Source organism: Pieris napi, chromosome 1 (assembly GCF_905475465.1).
Source record: "Pieris napi chromosome 1, ilPieNapi1.2, whole genome shotgun sequence".
Lineage (NCBI taxonomy): Eukaryota > Metazoa > Arthropoda > Insecta > Lepidoptera > Pieridae > Pieris > Pieris napi.
The window spans coordinates 6,388,582-6,416,573 of record NC_062234.1 but is presented as its reverse complement, the minus strand read 5'-3'; the positions used below and the strand labels follow the sequence as shown (position 1 = coordinate 6,416,573).

Here is a 27,992-nt window from a genome sequence, read left to right as displayed (position 1 = left end):
CTGCGTTAATGTGGATAGCATATTAATAGTATCTTAGTATTAATACTACAAATATTAAATGCTATATTGCTAAAATTATACTAAGTCTATCAATGTTAAAGTTTTAAATTAAGCCAATTCGCGGATTACACAATTATAAAATAGTTATGATTACACCAACAGACAGGGCAGAATTGGAGTTTTTTTTTAACTTAATTAAGTCGACACCTGTCAGAAGTTCTAAAGAAATTCCCGTAATAGTAGTTTAGGTATTCATAACCACCCCTTGGCTATTCCAGAAAGAAACAGCCGATGATTTTACCCGGAGATGACCTCCGAATGGCCTTAAATTTATTCGGAATTCGAGATGACGGTCTTGTCTTGCCTGTTAAGTCATGGACTGTTTTTTTGTATCCGGGTCAATGGTGTAGTCATGTTTTGTACATGGTTATGAATAGAGACAAAAATCGGTCAAGATCTGCTTTGAACAAACCTAAATAATCATTTCTTCTGCTTAAAAAATAAACAATAACACGACGATTCGCTAGAACAATGCTTTCAATTTTTTAATCATTTGTCCCTTGCGGAGGTCATCGTTTATGGAAGTTCTTCCTCGCTTGAACATATCCCACCAACGCGAAACCGTAGAATATGGAGGAGCCCTAATGTTGCTCTCAAGTCTTGATTTACCAGCTAAGTAATTCCGTAATCATTTTATTCAATTCTCATCATTTTAAGAAAACGTTTCGACTCGACGCAAACAAATGGCTTCATAAAAACAAAAGAGAATCGATTGCTTTATTATTATTTTATTTAATGTCTGGGCTATGCCTGCCAGTATTTCTTTTCTATGAGAATATATGAAATTATCATTATCTATGGAACACTGCTCGTATAGTTTAAGCATATACGAGTATAAGAAACAGTCTTTACATCAAGACTACTTAAGAACAACGAAAATATGTTATCTCGCCTATTGATACGAGGATTAGACTATATTATCGTCTCCTCCCGAGTTACACTTTCACTACAAATAGACGAACTTGTCTAGTATATTTGGCGTCTATCCCATTAGCTTTGCTCTTCTGATTGCGACTGCGGCCGTATATCCTTCGGAAATTAATTTTATATCAGAAAGATAATTAGCATTCAGACAATATGGATTATTTAATAATGAATATTAAACGTTACTTATTTATCGTTTCAAAAAATTAGGATGCATTATAAAGGAAATTGTTAATTGTTGAGCGGAGTTAATAGAAAAATTGTAACGTGATCACTGTTGACAGCGGATGGAAGTCGGATAAGTATAAACTATAAACAAGCGATCCAAGCTTTAATTACGGGTTTTGTAGAAGGTTGTTTTTTTTATATTACTTCATAAGGTTATAGGAATCGAAAATTGCGAAAATCTTTATAAGTACTAGCTGCCCGGGCAAACGTTGTTTTTGTATATTATTTCTAGGAAATAGTTTAGTTCAATAAAAATAACTATCCACTATAAAAAATAGTGGTTGATCTTAGAGAGTTGAAAATTAGGGGTTGTGTGTATTACTGTATGCTGTATCATAAAAAATAAAAATAAAAAAAATGTCTAAAAAATAAAAATAAATTGTTTGGGTGGACACCCTTATCACTTAGGGGTTTGAAAGATAGACTTACTGAATGTGCATAAAATTAAATTTTATAAGAATCGGTCGGAGCCGTTTCGGAGGAGTATGGGAACTAACATTGTGACACGAGAATTTTATATTATATATATATTATTAAATACGAAAAAATAGTAAAATTTAAGAATTCTCGAGAACCATTATTATTATAGGCCAACGTTGATTTATGTTTCCGGTTTGTGAATGAAAATATCAATGGTTTACTCACATGGTGCGTTCGTTAGCTGTTCACACTGTATATTATAACAAATGCAATTTGTCTCCTTTGCACACACACACCATATAAGAGAGACTTTTAACGTCCGTAGATAAAGTATATTAAACTAAATTTAAAAATTTGTTCGAAGTTGTTAACTATCGTATATATATCTACATATTATTTTCATAATATCTACGAAGAGTACCAAAGTACTAAAAAGGGAAGCGCTTACGTAGACGATTAACTTAAAATAATCGTTAGTTTTAATCCTTACAAATTTAGAAGTAATGTTTAAAGAACTTTATTTCTCATTACAAATACAATATATTTTTATTTACATGAACAACTTAATATAATATACCTACGAACGAGATACGCGTCGCCATCAGCTATCACAATTTTAGCCTATTAGGCTCATTCTAATATGAATCTTTAATGCCCTTTTGAATTGATTAAACACGCTAATATGACGAATTAAGGGGAATTGATTAAACATAATTATATATATTAAATATATTAAAAATTTCAACTTAATTCTTATAATACATTAGATTTGTAATAATATTAACCGAAACTACTCGATTTGGAATCGTGGTACCAAATGTCCTACTTATATTATGCTAATTCGATAATAAGGAAAAGGAATGGCGAAGATTCAGGTCACGATCGTAAAGAGAGATTGGTATTGATGCCCAATGGAAAGCTAGTCAAATGTCGTTTCCGAGAAGCTTTTGGGTATAACTTTAGCCTAAATAGAAATGTTGAAAGAAACACACACATAGAAACACAACACATTTTCTAGTATCATTAATACTATAAACAGACGATTTTGTTTTCTAAGGTATTTTCAATATAAAAATCATTATCGAAGCAACAGTTATATGACGATAGCAACATCGGATTCGAATGTACCTATGTGTGTAAATAAAAGTTGAGTAGGTACATGTGTACCTGGACATGTGTCCAGCGTCCATATATGAACAAAATAATGTTAGAGACAATATAAAATCCTTATTCATTCTTTGTGTGTCGAGAAATATTCGAGGAAAACCATTTTGCCCATGCATTCATGGTGATTACAATTTTGGCTGAATTGGAATTAAAAAAACAATAGCATTCTGTAAAACAATTAAAGGGTAATTTTTTTAGGAGAATGTTATGCTGTGACGCACGTAACTTGTTTTCAAACTAAAACAATTTCCTAGAACCTCACCATTAAATGCGAATATAATTTAATTCTTGACATAAAACATGATTAAAACTTGTTTCCTTTTTAAGTACAATAATAATTAAATATTACTTAGTTGTATTCATGTTTTACATGTCTATATATGAACCTATGTTTGTTACTGTGGATTTAGAGAAAATTTTTCAAACAGTTGCATAACTATAATTTGTTTAATGGTAACTTATACTAGTTTCTGTGACTTTAAATGTCCGAGTATAGTTAATCGTAAAATTCTTGTAATAACATGATAATATAATAATATAGTTCAATAATTCTGTAGAGTAAATTAGTTAGCGTCAGCAAGAAAAATAGTTGGCAAAACAAGCGTGCATATATTTGCGGGCGGTGGCCTCGGAGGGCTGCCTCAGGTTGTTTACGTCGCAATATTCGGTTGCGCGTGAGTCACCGACGCGGCCAGTTCCGCCGACATACCAAATACAATCCATTAGTGATTAGATCACTCCAGCGAACCAAAAACAAATCATCACGGTACAGTCATTCCAAATGTATTATTAATAACAACCAAACAAGAGCAAAATAGTAAGTGCTCTCGAAAACGCGAGACAAGGCCGCAGACAGGTTTATTGACCCGGAAGCGCTTAAAACGAGATTATTGCCAGTTTCAAGAACTATTGTCATAAAGATAAGTTGTTTACCTATAATAAAGTATCGGTATGATCGTTTTAGTATATTGCTTTATCCTTATGAGCGACATTCCAATTATGGTTAAGCAGAAGGCGAATGGCTAACAGCGAGAGGCGTGTAGTCGATGTATTGCTACATTCCAATTGAAGTATTTGCGGTTATCGCGGAGGCCGCGGCTAGGTCGTTCTCCGGGTTCCGCGGTATGCGTTCAGATTTCGGAATGCTGTCCAGTGTCCACTGTATTACTACAGCCGCTAACTGTCCGCATATAAGTACATGTGCTGTCGGATGTCCGAGCATTCTCAACAAGACCCTTAGGGGAAAATTTATAGTCGATACTTAGCGCGACGACGCGACGTAGGTTAAAATCCTATAGGCTTATGTTACGGGAGTCATACATTATTTACACCATAACTAGTCTATGTTATTTGTTTTTCTTTTAATGTAACGAAGTATAAATAAATAAGCTATTTTTCGTTTTTGCTTTTATAATTATATTTAGTAGTATATTCGAATACTAAAATTCACACACACGTATAAGATTGCTATCTATTAATTTTAAAATTAATATCTATTAAGATCCAGTGCAAAAAAATATTTAATCGGCTGAGCGTTCAGCAGTCGGACAATGACGCCAAAGGCGAAATAAATATTACAGTAGATACGATTATACGATAGTCATTTTATTTGCAGTGTGACGTAATACGATTGACGCAATAGATAACCATAAAGCCGGAGTTTTAGGCGAATAGAAATTTCGATATAAATAACATCAAAAGCAATGTCGAATACAAACATGAAGCTAGAATATTACAAAGTTAAGATCGCCCACCAACATACTTTAAATTAAAATAACTATATTAATGTCATTATTATAGTTTAAAATGATTAAATATCTAAGTTAGGTAAGAGAAAGAGTTAATATAAATAGCATTCACTTATGATATAAATCTGACAGTACAAAAAAAAAAAACTGTTTAGGAACACCTATTAAGTCGAACCAAGCATTTTTCCTGTGAACTTGTAAATTTTAGTTATATTTTTAAATTTGTCGGACAAGCGCGATAATAATACCCTCTCTTTCTTATAATAATGTGTTGTCAAAATCCATTTAAACACATTTAAAAGAATTAGCATAAACTAGCAAATTTTTGAGAAAAGAACTTATACTTGTCGTGCCCATGTACAGGGGGGTAGTTGTACCTTCCGATTTCTACCTACGTGGAATCAATGTACCCAGCGCGCACGACGCAGCTCGCTAGAGTTCGCCCGTTTGAGCCTCTCCTTACAAAACAACACTTGTTGAGGCAATACGACGAAAACATGTTCGTCTATGATCACGGTTTATTGACATATAATCTGAGATATTTATCTCTGACGTTAGAACGTAATTGGCATTTCCACAGCATCCGACAGCAAATGACTACACCCACTCTCGAAATGTCGGCTTACGGAGCACCAATTTCTTCCTCCAACTTTCAAAATATCGAGTAGGTACTTTTAAAAATATAAACAATATTTATAACTGGTATCAGCCAGATATGACATTAAGTCACGTTTTAAAATAACTTCTCACACTGAACGTAACAGAGCAAACAAAGCACGTTTTAAGCAATTTCATATTGTCATTTATAGATTTATACTTCTTAGAAATGATAATAAAGATCTCGTCAATCATAAATACTAATATTATAAAGAGGAAAACTTTGTTTGTTTGTTTGATTGTAATGAATAGGCTCATAAACTACTGGACCGATTTTAAAAATTCTTTCACCATTCGAAAGCTACATTATCCACGAGTAATATAGGCTATATTTAATTTTGAACAAAAATAGGGTTCCGTAAGATATTAGGGTTTTTCGGACACAAGGTGTAAAAAATCAACCAAAAAAGTTACTTATTTTGCGTACCCTGCCTAAATTATTAAAGATAGAACCATAAAATGTTCTAAGTAATTGTAGATCTTATAAATATCTACAAAAAAGTCCGCGACACACTATACCTATCTATGTCGAGTGAGGCACAATAACCATAAATGATAAACATGGCAAAATGACGTTTGCCGGATCAGCTAGTCATAAATATACTTGTATACTATAAACAGCGAGAGGAATCAAAACAAATATAAGACAGTACGTGGCGAGCTCGACAAAATTAGACACTGACATTGAAGTTACGCGCTACATGCGTTTCAGTTGTTATTCTTTTCGTCAAGAATCGAAGCAAAATTGTTTCTATCACTAGAGGTTACGTGCTGGGGCTCGTTCTGGGGGCGCAAGGTCGATAGTGACGTCTACTAATTGGGCTATTTGTGACGAATTTGTGATAAGAATGTAAAATCGAATTTACTTGCAGTAGGTGCACTTGCTTTGAGTTATTTACGTTAATATAAAGATATTCACTATTATAAATACAATAGAATAATGCACCTTTAGAATGGTTGACAAAACTTCGAATAAATATTCCTAAGTCTCATTTTAATTTGTATATAGGCCGAGACAAAATTAACTCGGACCTGGTTTGCACTGTATTATTTCTTTCAGCAATAACATAATAATACGTAGTCATCCTTCATGGTCTTTATTATTTTTTCTTTAAATTTATTGAATATGTTTCGCCTATTCGGGTTTCCATGTCATGTTTTTATTTTAGTACTGCAAAGATATAGGTATATGTTCTGCCTGATAGCGTAATTGTTATTAATAATAATATAAAATATAGGGTCACAACTTACAAGACCGTGATTTGAACTTTAGAGGTAGGCAGGAAATAGGTAGTACGGTTTTAAAAAGCGCGAGACTTATATTTCATAAAAAATTGAACTAGAAAAGTGGCGTAAGCGTTTATCAACATTATCAGCGCACAAACAATAAGATTTGCGTCCAATTTGGAACAAGATATCGCCGCGTTCGGCCTTGAAACTGCATTTAAGTTGACATTGGAATAAGAACGAGAGTCAAATGAATAACAAATATCATTTGTTCTCAGATTTATAGATCGCTATGCGAAAAAACATATGTCTATTACTGAACTTGGACTCTGTGAACGTCATAAGTACCTACAGAAGTAATTTAATCTACACTAAAAAAAAATTTTTTTTTTAAAGACAATTCACACCAATTGACCTAGTCCCATGCAAAGCTGGTGAAGCTTGTGTTATGGATACTAGGCAACGGATATACATACATATTATAGATAGATAGACATATAAATATATATTTAAACACCCAAGACCTCAGCACAACACCAAATGCTCATCACATCGATGTTCGTCTCAGCCGGGGATCGAACCCGGGACCCATGGATTCGCAGTCAGGGGTACTAACCACTAGACCAATGAGTCGTCGAATTTATATTTCCTTCTCTCTCATGATTATTCTACCCAAGATAAACGCAAATGAATTTGCTTTTTATAACATGTAATGTGCAGGATATTTAATTGTAATAAAAAAACGGTCATTTAGTTACAAATGTTTAAAGAGTACCCTCTTTAAAGTAAACAATATTCTTGCAGAGCTCACCCACAATTTTTCATTTGTTTTTTCATCTGTTTTATTGCGACTTTTATCGGTTCAAACATTGTCTGTTTCATTTCAGTTTACTGAACGGTAGTCGTCGTGTTTAATTACATAATTATACACAAATTTGCGGCGGCAAGCAAAAAATAATATTTTCAAATTAAGATATTCATTTTGATAAAGATAAGGCATCACTGTTCGATAAACAGCTAAAGGACAGCTATTTAGATAGACAGTCAGACCCTATAGAAAACAACTCATCAACGTTCCGTATGTTTCAAATTTAAATAATATCATTAGCTACAACTCGATTGTATAAACATACTGTTATCTCGACTTATATAAAATAATTATTATCAAATTTTCTAACTACTAAACATCTTAGAATATCTTAAAGATATAATTCCCTCCGCTTAACATTAATATAAGAGAAAAGATCTCTTAAGTCTTAACATTTGTTCATTTTTATTGCGTAAGTCGTTTACTAAGATAAATTTGCATACATAGAAGCTTCTAAAAAATATGTGAAACTAAATATGATTAATTTACACAAATGCTGCGCATTTTTCTATTCATGAAACAAGAGATAACGAGGACACGATCACGTAAACATATACACTTGTATATAATGTATGTCTAAAGTACGTATAATGTAGTATATAGAAAATTACGATAAAACAATTAAAACTCATCATTAAACACGTAGAAAATTAACAACGAATTATTATTATTAGAGGAATAAGTAAGAACGTTAGAACATAAAGAATATTGGACTATCTTATTCCAAATTTAAAAAAAAATCCTACACACTTCACTTCGTAATGATTTATAAATAAATTATATTAATCAGATATCCTGTATTCGAAAAAGGAATTCTCGTCAAAACAGGTTCCTTGCCTCGACTACCTATGGAGCGTCGATGTTTCAATGGGTTTGTGACGTTTTACGCGCAATTTAATGGCGATAATGTTATGTTATGTATGTCATAAGTCTTAATATACAGAAACAAGTAGACAGAAAATCTGTGTCCAGTTTGTGTTTCCAACATTGTTGTAACCTTTTTTTTGACGTGACAACGTCTTATAATTCGATGGAGCCGGCTGCACGCACGAAAAAACATGACTCATGCGGCGTTACCTCGCTCTGAGGCGTTATCTCGCTCCGAGGCGTTACCTCGCTCTGAGGCGTTCCATTTAAAATTGACATAATTGTATTTATGCGAACAAATAAATGTAACTTGATCAATTCAATTGTGATTTCCATTTACCTCCTTCTCTATATCCATACAAAATACCTATCAAACAAATTAAATTAATTTTTTTTTTTTAAATGCAACCATCCCATCAATATTTTTTTATGACGTTGTCACGTTCAACTATCGTCAGTAAACTGACTTTACAGACAACCGATTTTTTTTCTTTCTTATTAGTATACATTAAATAAAATAGATGGATGGCGGCGAACGGTTTCGACGTCTCGAATTAAGAGTCATGGTGGCCGAGTGCGGTAGGTCGGGTACTCAGATGCCTCGCTCTATTTATACAAGCCGAGAATTTTTTTACGAACGCATTTTTATTAAGATATACAATCGGCAATCATTTGCACGTGCTTAATGTCAAGTGGAGGTTAAAAAATATGTTTATAAGAAACGTGCTGCTGAATTTTTTTTTACAAAACATGCATTATTACATGCTGCTCTATTTTCTACGTCTGTCTGCTGACCTTGCGTTTGAACTTTTGTTTTAAAGTTAATCTGACATCTGGTGTGAAGTACCTTAACTAACTCACTTACTCATTCACTAACATGCACCCACACACTCACTCATGCATTCAGGCGTGTTGAAAACAGTTAAAAAAACAAAAATAAATAAAATAATAAATAATTAAGTTTGTTATGGAAGAGCTGGGAACCCTGACACAGGTATTTTTTTACTTAAAAGGGTTCCCAATCTACACATTGTAATGCATATTATGTAGTTATATTGAATGAATTCATTTTTATTTATATTTATTTTAAATGTTCTACATTGAATAGACCGAATCTTGCACCTAGCAATTATTTACACGTGTATCACAATTTTTTTACAATTATTAAAGGTAAATTAGAAATGTGTAATACTTGTGACCATGCAGGCTGTACATCAGTTCCATAGAAACTGTATTCTAAAAATATTTAAAAAATGAAAGTAAATAAAACGGCTATGACCATGATTTTGATTACATAACTATAAAGAAAAGATTATTAAACAAACCGTTGTCTCCAAATGATCCCCTGACATAATAATTATTATTATAGAAACAGCATTTACTACAACTATCTATGTTTAATTAAAATAAGAGTTTGTTTGTTAAGATTACAAATACCATTTATTATTGATTAGAAATAATATTTCTGTGTTGGAAATTCGGTCGAGGAAGAAACCAATAAAACCAAGAATACAAAGCTTCCATAAAGGGTTAAAATTACGAAAACATTACAGATTTGTTATTATTTGTTATCTTTAAAGTCACTCAATAAAATTCACCGATATGTATATATATAAGGTTTTCTCACAGTTATATAAACTTTATATAATATTGTTATGCCCGCCTTCCACTGCAAGCGGAACGGACCCATTACGGACTCCTCTATACTCGTTACGATGATTTTCATACATGTGCTTCTACCAAAGCGGAGACGAGCGCAGCGGAGAGAGCGAGTTAAGGAGTCACATATGAGGTTAGCGCGTTGACCGAGTTTCCCACGTAAATGAAAATGTATGAAAATCATCGTTACGAGTATAGCGCAGTCCGTAATGAGTCCGTTCCGCTCGCAGTGGAAGGCAGGCATTACCCTTATTAAGAACTATTGTTTTCGTGGTATTTAAAAACATAATATTTCCTTAATCAAATAAATACATTATTCATCAGTAATATTTATATACAACAATATATTATTATTTATATACAACAATATATTATTATTTATAAACAAGACTATCTTGTCATTATTAGGTAGTAGTATAGTTTTAAAAATAGTTCCAGAACAAAATTACCATGTACCACGCGCGCTCTTATGATGCAAAGCTGGTGAAGCCTCCGAGCATAGGTATTATAAATCATTACGAGATAATTATAATAACATTTTAATCAAAGGTTAAGTTCATTTAAGCACGCGCCATATTTAATGCATTTATCAATTTATACATTACCGGTTTTACTTAAACGCTTTAAATGGGTATTGCTGGATCACGCTCACTCTCAAACTCATGGTAAATCGGATAAAGAAATCGGGCGTTGGTGTTTTCTATACTAATATTATAAAGAGGAAAGATTTGATTTTTTGTTTGTTTGAAATGAATAGGCTCCGAAACGACTGGACCGATTTCAAAAATTCACTGTTGGTAAGCTACACTATTCCCGAGTGACATAGGCTATGTTTCATTGTCAAAAAAATTAGGGATGCTTACTAAAACTGGAATAATCTAACCCAAGGTGTAAAAAAATAAACAAAAAGCTTCCTTCAATCGCGTGCGCTGCGAAAACTATTAATGATAGAACAAAATGATGTATTTCAATTTTTCAGGACACATCACTATTTATAAAAAATGTCGCGACGGCATGTCTCTATCTTTTATAGTTACGGGCGTCTTTTTATTAATTTTTTTTATATTAAAGTACCACCGCTAGAAAAGGCTCTTTATTCGTACCTAGGTATTGATCCTTATCAAAATAAATACCAACGTTTCACATATGCTACAATTTAATGGCATAACCACCAAAAAAGCATGGTGGATTGGTGTTCTCCTGCTGTTTCTCTTGAATAGTTTACTACTATGTAAAATAACAAAAATCTTAGCCACAGCAACGCTTGGCCGGGTCTACTAGTATTCCATATGGAAAAATTGAATTTCAAATTAGTAGATAAATTTCAAATTCATTGGCGGAGGTTGAGTTGGGTTCTATACATGTGCACAATTTGTGTTTATAGGTACGGCGAAAGATAAACCTAAGGAAACTAACAAGGAAAAATACTGAAATCTGAGATCAAAAACAAGTGATAGCGATAGTGTATAGATTTTCAAGTGACATAATCTAAATTATATTAGGGAACTTTAGTAAAATATTCATGGTTTTACAGACTACAGACACCCACCAGGGGGTCCGGATACCAATCCGGCCGGATACACTGAATACTGATATAAAATACCTCGGCGCCATTGATTTTATCATTTATATTTATTAAGTACCTCTTATCTTTCCTTGAAATTTGACGAGCGGTATGTTTTCATTTGCTTATCAGTTTTGGACAAAAACAACAAAATAATTGATAATAAATTGTAGACCGGTTTGTTCATTGAGTAATAAACTATATTTAGAAACAACCATGTATTTAATTAAAACTGCATCATTACACATCACGAAATATATGTAGAAATGCATGTTTTATCTTAAAGTTTATTTTGAATCATTTTTTAACCTAGAACTAATTCTGAAACGACGCCTTGTTTACGAGTTAGGAAAGCACATTAATTATATCGATTGACGATTCGTAACGTGTGTATTACACACTACTATCTCCAGTGATATTTTAAGGCTTTTATTATCATTTGTATTCTACTAAATACTATTATAATTTTATATAAAAAAGTACCTATTTAATTACTGCATTACGAAAGCAATGTTTGCAAACAATTTATTAAACACGTTTCACAACTACAACTTGAATAATATCTATGATTTTTTATTGGCATATCTTGTGATAAAGATATGAGTACAACATTTTTTATCGGTTGCGTATTGTAATTTATCATTGTATTTATTGTTTTCAATGAAACATTTTTAAAATACAAAATTGTATACAACTTAGAAAAAACGTTAACTAAAAACCCTATTTTCTCATTCAAACTGAGATAAAATTGGTAGATAAATTTAACACAAGCTAAAGTCAGCAATAACCCTAACTTTTGTTTACAAGCATGTTAAAAGCAATGGTTTCGTTTTCGATGGGAAATTTTAATTCATAGGGGTCGTAGAAGGGCTTGTATGGGCTGAGGTCATTCAACTTTGCGACAGATGGTAGTCGTAGCTATATTTATTAGCTAAAGAGGACACACAAAGATTCATTACACAAATTCGATTTTTACACAAAAATAAATATGTGTCAGAAAGCGCGCATAAATATTTGACAACCAATAGGCGAATGCTACACGCTCGATATTTATCGTGATATTTGGATCGTGATCCAGAATCACGATGTGTAGTATAGGCGTATCACGATACGTGATACGGATCGCTGGATTTCTAGAAATCTAAAAATCCACGATCCGTATCAATTATCGTCGATAAATATCGAGCGTCTAGTGTCTGGTCGATATTTATCGCGTCAGTATTTATTCTGCCAGCGATGGAAGAGGACGCGCATATATGGAGGCGGAATAATATAGAGAATTCATACTTGTATTAGAAACATTACCTATAAGTATAGGCTGATTTACACGTATTAAGTTGCCAAGTCTTAACTAAATTTTAAGTAACCGTTTACACGTAAAAATACTAAATAATTAGTTAAACTCATTTATTCGCTCAAGATGGACGACCACAGAACAAAATATTATAGGATTTTCTCTTCCTGATTGGGGACTTACTGTATTGTATGCTCCAATACATGATTGTGAAGGTTCTGGGGACTCAACGTAATACGTATTTGAAGAAGGCGAAGGAGTAAAACGGCTACTATTATTCATTGGGGAAGGGGTTCTACTACTGTTCATTAATTGTTGTATACGCATATCGGACAAATAGTTTTGGATATGTTTTTGAGCTTCCAGCGCCGAAAGCAAAAGCATAGCTTTGCAATGACTCCGCCAGTTTATGCTTTTCACTTAAATTTAACTAAATTTTGCCTGTCCAAACGTGTCAAGTGATTAGCCACGCCCACCAACTTAACCGAAAAATAGACAAAATTCTATTCTACCTTGTTTAGTTGCAACTAAATTTTAACTTGCAACTTCTTACTAAATTCACTGTTTACACGGGTTAAGTTACTTAAAATTAAGTTAATATTTAGTAAATTTTTAGTCAACTTAATACGTGTAAATCGGCCATATGGGACACCTCAAATGCAAACTAGGCAAACTACAGAAAATAATTTAAAAAATAACAGATTTGAAACGATCTGGTGCTGCAGCGGAAAATGTTTACAATTCAAAGTCTTGGATATTGATGTATATCAGCATATACTGATAATAATAATAATAATAATGGCAACGCAAGCTTTCTTAATATTGTTACTCATATTGTAACACGAAATGTACGAGTGTACTCAATGAAATTTACCGTCGTACTGACGCGATCCGTATCGAGTGTGTAGTATACTAAAAAAATACAAGATAAATATCACGATAATTATCGAGCGTGTAGCATTCGCCATATATATGTCTATGTCAATTCATTTTCATTCCTAACAATGTTCTACATTTTAAAATTCTAAATACGTAATACATTTCTTTAAATTCTTTTTATAATTTGAGGGGAGAGTTTGCCGTATCGACGAGAGGTATATTTAATGTTTGACATTTACGACATTTAAAAACCTATGAAAATTTAAATTGGATATTAAGATACGGCGTTCAACATTACGATTGGATTTTATATTCAGTATTTGCATTCAAAAGTATAATAAAAACATAAAAACTTATTGCACCTAAACCCTTTTCAATGTGTTATAATTTAATTACTCAATTAGAATAAAACAAATCCAAAAATATATTTAAAAGCAAAATACCCATTTTATATACAGTGTAAACTCTTTATAATTCATTCATTACGTAAAACATAAAACCCATACTAATTCACTCTTTATAACGCAACAGCCAATCTCTAATACGAAGAAATATTTTCATATTTAGACATTTTGAGGTGCCGAAATTTCTAAGAAAGACATTTGAGGTCATAAACAGCCGTCTTTCCTTTGTTATTGTTAATTGCATTACCACGTGTTCCATTATTATAAGATAACATTGCGTGTAGGAAATTTTGGTCTCAGTTACTAAACGCACCATCGTCACCTATCGTGTATTATCAGTCGTACACAAACTCTGAAACTGTCAAAATGGCCAGTAAAGAAGCGATATGTGTTAACGAAAAAGTTTGTTTGATACGTGCTATAGAAAAGGAAGAAAAAAGTGATGTTGGAAGACGTTTAGCACAAACAAGCATTCATGAAGATGATTCCACCACATCCCAAGACATGGACAAAATACTCAAAAAAATACAAAACAAATATTGGCATAGCAAAACACGTCAGGCAATGTTAACAGAATATGTGTTTAGAAAATTTTACCTATTGATAGTAATAAAATAAGAACTTATTGTAATTGGTTAAATTGTGTTTTTTGTGCACTTCGTATAACGGAAACTCTCTATAGCGAAAAAGAATGCTCGGTCCCTTGAAATTAAATTTAAATATTTGGAACGTGGAACGGCGATTAATTTACAAATCATTTATTCTGTCAGCCAAATAGAAAATGGTCATACCTTAATTTTTTACCTATTATTGACAAATTCTTAACTCATGTTTAGTATAGTGATAACTGACTGGTTCAAAGTCCGTTACTATTATAATATTATTATGATTTATATGAACGACGTGAAAGTAGGTCGCTCCGATGTTTGTATAAGAAAATATACGATTTTAAAATAACTAATTAACACCTCTATTATATATGTTATCGAAATGCGTCACCATAAGTTACATTTAAAGTTATTTGAGTATCTTTACAATTATTGTGTAGAATATCACTTGACAATTACGAAAAACACGAAATAAACTAGCAAATGTTTCCTTAATAAAATGTGACACATCGATTAAGAATACTCCAGCAATAGTGAGCGCACACATTTCGCACCCTTCATATAAGAATTTTTCAAAACAAGACTTGGTCCGTACAAAGTATCTGCATTATTGAATTTCGTACAACTCTTATTTTCCTGACAAACACGGTATAACAAATATAATCTGGAACAGTTATTGGTCTTATTTATATGTGACATAAAACGCATTTACGTTGAACATTATTTTCTTCCCTTCAGTAGTTCTTTCTATATTATTGTTTTATATTCGTAGGTTACGTGTTTCTGGTCCAATCTTTTCACGTGATTTACCGAGTCTAAAATCATAAATTTCATCTAATCAGAATTATCCGACTATGCAGCATTACGATTTAAATCATTGTGTCACTCGTAACTGCGTCTTGGCTATGGTAATGATGAAACTACAAATAACTATACATATAATTGTTAAAGAAAAAGATAGAGGACCGAGAATGGAGCCTTCAGGTACTCCCCTTCTAACTAGAGAACAATGCTAGACACATGCGGATCCATCATCTTTACCTTTCATAAGGTTTTTAGTTCTATATTAGTTAACTATGAAACCATGATATAGCTGTCTTATCATACCATAATGTCTAAATGTTTTATTCATAATATATACTAAAGTCATCTACGTAATCATGCTTTCAAATAGTTCATATTACGCGGCCAAATAAACTCGATGGTCTTAGTGATACAATGCGAATCACCTCGAATCGGCTCCAATTCAGCGCAAAGAAACAATGACGCATGAAACTAATCTCGCTATACTATACGTATGCTATACTCGTATTACAAATATGGCCCGCGTGAGCCTGTCTTGGGGAGTTATAATTACTTAGATAATGAAATAGAAAACTTGCTATGCTATGCGGTTTTTGGCATTAAAGAAACATAAGATATAACAGTATTAACAATACGGTACAGTCGACTCTCGATAATTTGACACTCGATAATTTGAAATTTTTTACTGGTCCCTTGAAAAATACTCGATAAATTGAATAAAATCAATGATAATTGGTCCCTTCGGTAATTTGAAGTTGAAAAAGTATTATCTTGCTCGCCAACATGCGATAATTTAAAATCAGGTCTTCTCTACTCTCTATAAATTGAAGCGTTTATCATGCACATACGTGTCGTTTGTTTACATACATGCACAGACTTGTCAATTGTTTACATAAATGGGTGACAACTGACAAGTGACGATTGCTTTGCAGCTCTCACCACTATCGAAAATTCATTGGACAATGATAAACTGAAGTCACTCACTGAAAAAAAGATTACAGACTTCTTTTCGAAATAAAAATTTGTAAATAATTGTTAATACATAATAATAATAAAGAAATAATAAGTAACAAATTTTTAACAAATTCTTATTTCCTTCAGTCGTGGTTATTCAAACACTTGTTATTTTGAACTCTTGATAATTTGAAATTTATCTCTGGTCCCTTGAGTTTCAAATTATCGAGAGTCGACTGTATAATATTTAAACTAAGTTAATATTCACTATGGTTAAGTTTTCCTTCGTCTTATCGGAAAATAGAGTTCAACAGCATGCTCCAAACACGGCGAAAAAATAGTAAAACCGAAATCACGACCCACAGGTGGCCTCGCTTCAGGAAGATCAATGGCCTCGGAAGTCTTGACATATCCGCAGTGTGGACCGTCATCGGTTAAAACAAAGATTACTCATTCATTCACTAGTTTTATGCGACTTTTGTTAGCGGTCCTAAAGACGAAATAAATTAATGTGAACATGAAATACATTTAGGAAAATACCACAGATGTAAACAAAATTGACTTCAAATCCCTGCCCTTATTTAACCGTTTAGTAAAATAATAGCAATCATGAATATTTAGTAATTTGATAATATTCGATAAATTTTAAACCCGATTAAGTTCCTGGAGTACTGAAACTTAAATATTAATGTTATTGAGGATAGAACCTTTCTTGATAATTTAAGACATTGTACCACACAATAACTTACAGCACAAAATCATTCAATTAAAGTTAAAGGTTATTCAGTCATTTGTAAAGACCTAATATTTTCTATAGATTATAAGACCCTATATATTATTTTCAAGATCAAGATTGTTTATATTTCATGATCTCGACACCAAGAGAACTTTTTAAGGAACAGGATTACGGAAACAAGATTCGGCTGATGGTAAACGATACAGCCGCTCATGTACACTCACACTACTAAAAATCTCGCGACCAGGAAACGGCGTTCAATATATCAACGCCAAGTATTCTGATGGTGTCTGAAGCTTTTTTGAGATGACAAAAGTTTTTTTTATTTTTATTCCGTTCTGTAGATTTAGTCGACCCCAGTCCGAATTTCAGTTAGCACTTTTGGTTATGCAACGAATAACGCTTAAACAATAAACTATTGATCGAGTTTTTAATTAGTTTGAAGCCTTTTTGATTATTTAATTTATCTAAATTCATTTATTTACACGTTCGTCGGAAGTCTCAGTACATAACTTAATCATAAATTTTCAGCAAAACTTTTTTCAAGTAACAAAAAACTTTTTGTACTTCCATTTTTATATTTAGTCTCAGTTGGCCTGGATTTTAAAATATTATATATATATATATATATATGCCTAATGTAACTCATAGTATGAGTCGAAACAAATGCGATCAGAGGTCCATACATTCATAAATGGTTGTAGCGCCACATCTCACACTTTATTTTATATTTATCGCTGCTTAAATGTGAATTATAATGTGATTGAAGGTAAATATATGGAAAAAACCAGTGGCGCTACAAGCCTTGGTCTTGGCCTATTTTTAATCTGTTTCGTGACCATGTGTTTCTTAAAAAGCAAGTAGGTAGGTAGGAATAGAGTAGAGTAGGAATAGAGTAGAGTAGGAATCACACCACCCACTTTAGAGTTTAAGCCGTCCTCACGATATTTTCCTTTACAGTAAGAGTAGGTTTTAATCGCGCACATAGAAAGAAAAGTCCATAAGCCAAGCCAATGATTCGAACGCAGGGTTGTGGGTAGCAATACTAAAATCATAAGGCCAACATGGCGCTAAATGTATGAATTTACTAGCGGCCCGTCCCGGCTTTGCACGAGTGGACATGTTTTTTCAACTTTTTTGTAGATATTGATATGTTCTTTAATATTGTGGAACATTTTTTTGTTCTATCATCAATCGTTTTCGCAGCGCATGCGATGAAAGATATTTTATATTCATTTTTTTACACCTTGGGTAACATTATTGTAATTTTAGTAGGGATCCTTATTTTTTTCTTGCAATTAAAATAGCCTATATTAATCAGTGATAATATAGCATTCAAATGGTGAAAGAATTGTTGAAATCGATCCATTCCTTTTTGATACAATCGTTACAAACATACATATGTACTTACATACAAATCTTTCCTCTTTATAATATTAGTCTATACATATACACTTCTATAAGTGCAGATAACATTTAAGACTAAAAAATAATAATGTCTAAGGTACTTACTTCCAGGCGCAATCATATCAATGGCGTATGCATGATTGCAGAAAAGCAATAGGCCGCTGGCCACTACCGGCCAGGCGACCCAGTCGCACCCACGCCTCATCACGGCCAGCGATGTTACTCGCCTAGCCACATATCCCGAGCTGTAGAAAAAATAAAATGAATATTTAAATTATAAAATATAAATAAGTTATCAATAGATGGAATAAATCTATTGAATCGGATACGTGATAGTCGAAACAACGTAGCTTTCATAAATGCATTCCTTATCCAATTAGTCATAGGTTCGAAAAGTCGACTGAGTATTAGAGTAAGAGCTATTTAACTGGCAATCTATTTACAGTTTCAAACAGTTACTAATAATAACCCTCGATTAATGCCTGCCGTCGTCTATTTATTTAGCTTTCGGCGTTTTAAGGTCACGCATGATTTAAGTTCGTAAAGGTTTAGGTTTACTTTGTGTAAGTATTATTATTATTATTTACTTAACACACTGGCAACTTTTAATAAGCTGATGCGCGTGTATTATGGGATTTGGAGAAACTTATCCAGTCTATTATTAACAACATTTGGTCAAGATGGTGTTATGCGCAACAAGTAATTACAGTCAAAATCTGTTATAACGACATCAAAGGGTACTTCATATAAACATAGTAAAAACCGATAGTCCTAACGGCCGATGACGTTGTTATTAATTACCTAATACAATAGAATTCAGCCGGGACCTTGGATTTTGGTCAATATAACCGGTATGTTGTTCTAAACTAATCTAAACGATGTCGTCGTAAACGGACGTAAATACAATTTTATAATGTGAACGTGTGTAGCGAGGTTTTCCATCGGTTTCTCTTTTATTTTTCATTGTATTTCTAAGTATGGATTTTTTTATTTTGATTATCTTTTTTGTAATCTTCTATTAAATTTTGTAACAACTCATTTCCTCTAACTGTGGTCGGTGACGCAACACTATTGTGAGAATTGTGTTCATTAAAAGCATAATTAACTTGCCATCTCGTTGCAACAGCAAAGTTTCATTGATGACTTCATTCACAAACAGCAATGTCTCAGGTAATTAGCGTAGGAGCCTTTACGATTCTCACGCGACGCGTAAATATGCTTAACTGAACTTTTTGTACAAAAGTTTGCAAAATTCGTTTTAATACAGAAAACACTGCATTATATAGGGAAGTTGCATAATTTTTTATTTGAGAATTGAAATGTAGTGATATTATTTTAAGCAAACACTGCAAAACATGTTTTTACGATTATTATCTAACAAAGCGTGTATAAACATGTGAAATCGAACGTAATTAAATTTATTCGCGATACTTTAAAAATTATTTTACAGATAATTTAAAAATTTCGACATCATAGTTGATAGATAAGTAACATCTCATAGATATACATAATTTTTCAGTTGAGAATTGAAATGTATTGATATTATTTTAAGCAAACACTTTGTGCAAAACATGTTTTTACGATTATTATCTAACAAAGCGTGTATAAACATTAAACATGTGAAATCGAACGTAATTAAATTTATTCGCGATACCTTAATTTATCAACTTTAATAACGAAAACTGTAACACGAACTGAAGAATGTATCACGATTAACTTGTCTTGAAGAAAATGGCGTAATTAAATATCTAGCAATAGACTGAGTATTGAAATCTGTGAAAATTTTATACGCCGAATTTTTATCTGTACGAACATTGTACTATGATATAGTATACAAATTAAAATGGTTGGACAATTCGATAGCAAAAACATAATTTACGTCATGATGAGTATGACGATTATCGACCGAACGGCGCCTGATTTACGATAGCGTACAGAACGCTAGATAACATCATTTGGAACCTGTCAAGATTCCTACAGCGTCACGCCTAACGCCTCTAAACTAGATTAGACGCATAGCCAATGAGTACCTATCCCAAAGACCTTAAAATAACATAAATATGCTTATAATTTCGAAAGATCATCGGGAACGTCTATTGATCATATTATTCATTTAAATTATGTTATAAACAATACAATACATACTTAGGGCTTAAATTATTTGAAATTCAACTTATCAACAATTAGTTATCGTTTAGTTAATTATTCAGTCTTAATAAATAAACTGTTCATTGACAGTGAAGCGTATTATGTACATAAATTACATGTACGAAACTACACAACGCTGCTACTATTTTGTAAGTTACAAAATACACGTGGATAATACGTTGATTGTAAAGCATGTTGTGGCAATTGTCTTCCAGTGGTTGTAACCGGTTCGCCTGGGGTGAAAGAGACACACTATTGGATCATGGTATAACATGAGTAGGAATAATTATATGCGAGTAGGGTTCTAGCGTGTACTGGTTCCACAGCGCTGTTGCCAGGTATGAGGTAAGGAAGGATCAACAATGGAGCTTTCCCGCGCTGCGCTACATTCCGTGTTGTTTACGCGCCATAGCGTGGCGGAGTTAGGTCGATGACCGATGCCGCGCCACGCCGCTATATTTTCGGTAATAAATAATAGCACAGCGCAAGTCGCAACGCAGCGCGATCGATCAACCTGCGGGCGTTACCCGAGGCAGCGCGGCGGCGCGCCATACTTCCTAAGCCAAAACATTGCACCCCAGTCCCCACACCCTTTTAACCGTAAATAGATCCGCAACTTACGAGAACCACGCGGAATAACCTCACTGCAGCCATTTTAATAATAAGATGTTGTTAGATAAACGGCTACCACTTTTGTTACAATCCTAAAAATCTATACAATATTTAGTTAGTAATATAATAATTATTACAAAGCGTGTTAAAAATAAGACTACCTGTTTTTAATTCTACCGGAAGTTCTAACATGTCCTGATATAAGAATCAAACGCTTTTAAGAACACAATAACCTTATCCCTATCTCATAATTTATATTAAGTTTGCACAGAGACAACGTTATTGCTTAGTAGAAAAGCAAAATAATAGCCAAATTAACTGTAAAATGTTTTTTATATATTTATCGGTATAATTATTGTTTTGATAAGCCTTGAAGGTGTACATATACACGAACGAACTCTTATCGCTAACAAGTAACTGTTTTGTGTACATAATTTACAATGTAGGTAAGATATTTATTTGTATATACATATATTGTAATAATGCAGTGGTCTAAAGTCATATTTTTGTAACATAATATATATATATATATATATCGAAATTAATATAATTAATATTTATACCCCCATTACTTTTATACGTGTATTAATACAAATACGTTATTATAAAATAAAGGATATATAAATACAAGGAAAAGTAAACAAACAGACCTTGAAGTTTCATTTCACTGTGACGTTTTAAAAATTACAGATAATTTAAAAATTTCGACATCATAGTTGATAGATAAGTAACATCTCATAGGTATACATAGAAGTATCGCAACTCTACAAAAATAATAGCTATGAATATATGTACATATTTGTATTGTTCAAACGTGCATTATCTCTGGTCCAGCCTTATTATATAATATTTTAACAGTATTAATTGTAGTTGTTTTTTTATAAAGTGGATACTTGTATGATCACAGTACTTACACATATTGTGGTTTCTAATCAATTTTGAAATTGACTAATCATTCAGTGATTTTCTTTTTCCATTTAATGTTTTTTGCTTAATGTTCAAGGATAGATTTTTAAATATTGGTATATTAAATAGTAATAATAATCTTAACTCTCGTTTTTGACCTTCTGACGATAACTGATGTGATGACTAGTGCTGTTATTTTAATACAGACAATGCCTTCTCAAATCTTACTCTACCTATCATATAATCGTATAATTTGAAATAAAAATTGATCAACGCTAGACATAACACTTGTTCAAGTCAGGGCATGATACAAATACGTGAAAAGCTTATCAACCAATAATAAAAACTTCTTATCTGCATATTTTATGACAAAACGAGACAGCGGTATAAACAAAATGAAAAATAAAATGTAGTTATTTAATACCGGTTGATTTTATTTCTTATAAATTATACATTTGGTAATGTAATCTAAATTCTATAGCGCCAAGAAACTGCCTTCCAAATTCAATATTATGCGTCTATGTCGGCGTCTTTCAGTCTTTGTCTATGTCATTTTTTATTTGTTTTAGTTACTATTGTTGTTAACCATTATCTCAATACTATACGAAAAACTACACATAATGTGAATATATACATTTTTAAACTAATTGTTTGGATATTTCAAAATTACACCTACGCATAACGCAGTAAAAATTTCAAAATCCAAACACAATCACGGGCTACAATCGCACGATGTGCGTCGTTCTAGCGCTGGTGAAAAGGGCGTTGTAAGTTGTTGTTTACACCAAACCACGTGTTAACTGTTAAACCTCACAGTCAATTCATGCAAGCTATCGGATCACGTGGTTACACACTTAATAGTAACAAATGTACTACAAACAAAATCAAAATATGTATTTCATTTTCACACTACACTGACAATGTGCAAGTGTAATAGTAATCAGATTGAAAATATATAGGTACGAAACGCTATACCTGAGCTCAAAGATTGCCGTAGTTGTCTTCTCCTTAGGCACCACTTTTATTAATCAAACAGTATAATAGCATATAATTATCTGCACAGTCACAGGTCACTAGTATTGGTGTGATTTATAACATCAGAAGCAACACTATTGTAAACACTGCACGCATTGGATACCGAACGAAAAACAGACGAGTTATCACGAACGACGCGCTCGAATGACTGGCTGGCCGCTGAAGGGGTGAGGCGCGCGGGGCCATGCCGTCGACCTAGTCGAGGAATGCGGCTCGCCCGTTCTCGCGTTCTTATTTTTTGGTTCGGTCGGGCAGGGTAGATCAGAGGAAATGCTACTCACAATCCCAATTTTCCCGCCTCTTTTTTGGCAGTCCTGCCTTCTACCTTGTTAATGAGACATAGTCCTATTTTTATTTACGGGCACATCCAATGAAAGCAAAAAAGTACTTCTTTTCAATTAAATATAATTTATCCAAAACTTGGTCTTAGTACCTGACCCAAACATAAAATAATAAAGAGTGGCTCTCATATTATTGTTACTAATTACCTTCCTTTACTCTTATTTTTATCTCTTATCATTAAATTGCCGTAAAGAATGAATGTGGAAGAAGACCGCTGGTCAAATCAGTCGCGACTCGCGGTATAATATATTAGCTATTAAAAAACATTAGATGCGCTGATTATATTTTATTACCTACAGAAATAAACACGAAAGCAACCACTAAACTAAGTATGTAGTTACATCGCACGTTATTTAACACAATTGTATGAAAAATAAAGTGTTGTTCTAGTCACGTGACACAAAACGGACTTTAGTCGAATCGACGATGACGTAGTATTTATGCTTGTAAAGCTTAAAAATATGAAAGTGCTAAGTATGATAAAACCTTATAAAATATATATTTAATAAAATGTATCACAGGAAGGTTAAATAATGATATACTTTCACATTGTGTATGAAGTTAGGTTAGCATTTTAGATTTGAGCAAATGGACTTATTGTTTACAATAATTGGTTAAATTTACAAGCTCTCAAGAGAATCCCATAAGGATACAATTAAATACGCATAACTGCGCCATGGATCAGGTTTTTGTATAATATAATGTAATATTTGTCCTGAGCCCAACGTTGCATCTACTTTCGAAGCAACATGACATTCTTTGGAATATTTATATAAGTACATCGTTATCTGAATATTTTTGGTATGCACACCATTTGTAATTCATTTTACACATATACAGTGTTATATTTAACACAAACCTTAGAATGATAATTACTAACACGTATTCAATTGACGGCTTCAATAATTGCAACTAGCTTGAGTCCAATTTGCGATAGACAAACATTAAAAATAACGATTAAGTGGATATTGTGGCTTTAATGCAAAGTGCATTATTTATTTAAAATTATTTAAATAGTCAGACGCCATACCAATAAAATTTCATTACATTAAATTGGCTGCTATTTTTTCAAACGTGACCAGTGCATGATGTTATTCAGAATTAGATATACCCAGACGCCACTTCGATGTGCATTTGATCCCAATCGCCCCCAATCGAAGGACTTAATTGTTTGCCTGGTCAATGATGTTTTAATAAGTCAAAATATTCGACATTGCGCCTGATTAAATTTAGAATAGACAATTTTACGACAAATTGCTGATCGAATGCAGCATTTGAAGTCGTTGATATTCAATTGATATTTTGATTCACAAAGAAACAGATGATAAGTAGTCTAAAATTATTGTCTCACAAAATAACATACTTACGAGTTGAATCGAATCAAGTGTTTTGAAGTAAAAAATTGGAATCCTAGAAAGAGCGTTAATTAATGTTATTGGCAAACAGTTTAGTTTAGATAAAAATATTTTCAAAAATTTTATCTTTCGCCTTATTCTACGTTTGTAGAAAAAACGACACTAACAATAGAAAAAATTTACTCTCATATTTTTTCCTAACGCGCCAAAAGAAATGTAACTTCAAAAAACTAAAATGTTGACTATAGCTAACTTCAGGGTGTCGGTTTTGTGTGACGGTGTGCACGCGCATCGTAAAAATTTACTTTATCATTTTCCCTAACGCGCCAAAAGAAGTATGACTTCAAAAATTACTCCAATGCAATATAGGACACATACGTCCCTGTTCTGATTCTTGACTCTAATTGGCCTGGCCTGATCAGTGACAATTGTAAATGCTAATAGCTATTTCGCACGTTAACAGCACACCGTATTTAACACATGTACCTACAGAAGGTGTAATAATAGTAAAACAATACCGAAATTTTAGAAAAAAACAAATTTTTGATTCAAAAAAATATATAACACAATCCTTAAAACAATTAAAAGCGTGTTATAGAATGTGTTAAATAAGGTATATTTATTATACTATATATATTATACACCTTTTTCTTCCTTACCGAGACTTAGATCATAGATAAAAGGGGTAAAAATTGGAACCCTCCTTTTTGCCGCGGACGGCAGTTTGCGTGTACGTCAGGGAGGATGTCTTTTCTCGTACGTATGGAGTACTGTTCTCACCTCTGTGCCCAGTACCAGCTCCTTCCACTTAATCGTATTCAATCATTTTTATTATCTACTTAATATATGCTACAATAAGGTCCATGTAATATTTAAATCAAATACCAATCTCTTTTCGAGTGGCTTGATCCCTTAGCGTTGCGTTGAGATGCGGGGTCACTACCTATCTTCTACCGCAGTTAGCATGGAGAGTGTTCAGAGGAGTTGTTCGGATTAATCTGCTTAAAGCTTAGTTTCATCATCGGACATCGAGGCAGAATACGAAATTCCACCCGTATCGCCTCGATGTCCGTCTTTCCGGTCCGACTGAGTGTTTTTTAAGGCAGTTTCTGCCGCGCACCACCACTATGTGGAACCAGCTGCCCATTGAAGTATTTCCGAACTAATTCGACTTAGGGTCCTTCATGTATCACTTAACATCAGGTGAGTCTCCTGCTCGGTTGCCCTGTTCTGCCTGTTCTTTAAAAAAAATCTGCTAGTCAGAGACCGTAAGTCGAACCGCGTCGCATAGCTCTCACTCACTCGCTCATTCATGGTCGGAACTTTTCGGAGAGTGAGTGCCATCATAACCGGAAAAAAAAAACATGAAACCCTAGGGGATGTCGAAGTGGTGGACTTTTGATATATAGGGAAGAGTTGTGTGCAATTGATAGTAGTGATCAAATTTTGACTCCATTTTAGAAGTTGCGTGATGTTCGATAGCCTATGAGCAGATAAGCGAGCACCTTAAATTTAATAAATGAATTATATAATATTAGTGTAGATTACGTAAAAATAATGAAATAATAATTTACGATAAAGATTACGTATGAAAATCACAGGAACAACGTGTTGAGTTCTTGAGCCGCAATGAATATTTTAATGCAGATCGTTGCCGATTTTATGAATGTAAAATTTGCGTTTAGCGTTACGTAAATTCTATTTTCTTTTTCAATTATTGAAATAGAATTTTTCAATATAATTAGTTTGTTGAAAAGAGTGATATCTTCAGTATTTTTTAAACACCGATAGTGTTTAGAACAATTTTTTACACTTGTTACTTAATTTTATTAGCTTGGCTAACTTCTAGGTGACGCTACATTAAAGTCACAGCACTGGGTGCCAGTCGGAAAAAGCATGTTTCTATTTATAAATTGCGTTTATTTAAACGGCTACAACATAACACACACCGCCTTAATTACACAATACAAACACATCTTTATTTGATAAACAAAACCAATTCCTAGCATCGGTATTCTCTTTGAATTTCGCGTAATCCGAGACCGTCTGGCAAATAATAAATGAGCGCGTGACACCTGAACATTATTTTGTTGATTATTTAGTTATTTTAAATATAACTTCAAAGGTATTTATCAAATCAATTGATGATAATATACTTGAAATAAGCACTAAGATCATATTTATAAATACACCTTTGCAAATACTGAATTATTTTACAATGTTATTGTGAGGACTTTAGAAGACAGACATGCTATCGCGGACGTTTTAAAGAGGGTTAATTCGATTGTTCATGATTTTCTCGTATCTTTAATCGTTTACGCAGCGCACGAAACGAAAAAACGAAACCTTTCTATGAAAAACCCTTGCAATCGAAGTGGAATTATATTAATGTTTATCATATTAAAGTTACATTTTATCCAGTCGGTGTTGCTTGGTTATGTTATATGCAGCCCCAGTCACAAACCCGTAATGTCTTAACTGCGTTCATTTAGCACATTACAGGAGAGTTATGGGAATGCATTTGGCACAAAAATTGAACTGCTCCGCCATGGTGACGCCACTAGCGCGACGTTTCGCAGCAAATAAAGTTTAAGTATATAAGACAGTATGAGTAATCTGCCTTTAATTGTGTAATAGTCATTAGGTATGGTGTTATAATAATAATTATTATTATCACTAAGCCTTTATTGCTGACACCCAGTATCTTAACATCAATTTAAGTTACATAACCTAACTTAATCTAATACAGTTTTTGGTAATCAGCGTGTCCTGTGACACATAGGCCTCTTCCAGCTGCTTTCATTATTTTCTGATGTTCTCTTCTTGTCCAAGTTGTGCCTCCTATTCTATATCGTCTGACCATTAAAACCTTTCCGTGTTAGATACTCCGATAGATAAAAGCCAAAATACTCAACACAAAGTATATTTCTCCACACAAATATCTAGTACATACTGACAAACCAGTTCAAAATTCTTTATAAGTAGCATATTGTATATAGCATCGTTTTGTTTCATAAAAACTGTAAGAGACGAGACAATGAGCATAAATATGACAAAAGAATAAATATTAATTTGTAAAAGATTCCTGAAAGCGAAGAGGGACGAAAGAAAGAACGAAG

General features: G+C 32.9%; 1 protein-coding gene across 5 annotated transcripts in view; it reads right to left on the bottom strand.

Annotated features, from left to right (window-relative positions):
- Nucleotides 1–23,323, bottom strand: part of LOC125050653 (insulin-like receptor) — a 54,470-nt gene extending 31,147 nt beyond the window's left edge. For all 5 annotated transcript variants that reach the window (XM_047650629.1, XM_047650645.1, XM_047650638.1 and 2 more), the window contains exons 1-2: nucleotides 23,117–23,323; nucleotides 18,581–18,720 (exon numbers count right to left, since the gene is read on the bottom strand). In XM_047650629.1, coding sequence (XP_047506585.1) covers nucleotides 18,581–18,680 — 100 coding nt within the window. In that variant the 5' untranslated portion in view covers nucleotides 18,681–18,720; nucleotides 23,117–23,323. The remainder of the gene's footprint in view (nucleotides 1–18,580; nucleotides 18,721–23,116) is intronic.
- Between the last annotated feature and the right edge of the window lie 4,669 nt (nucleotides 23,324–27,992).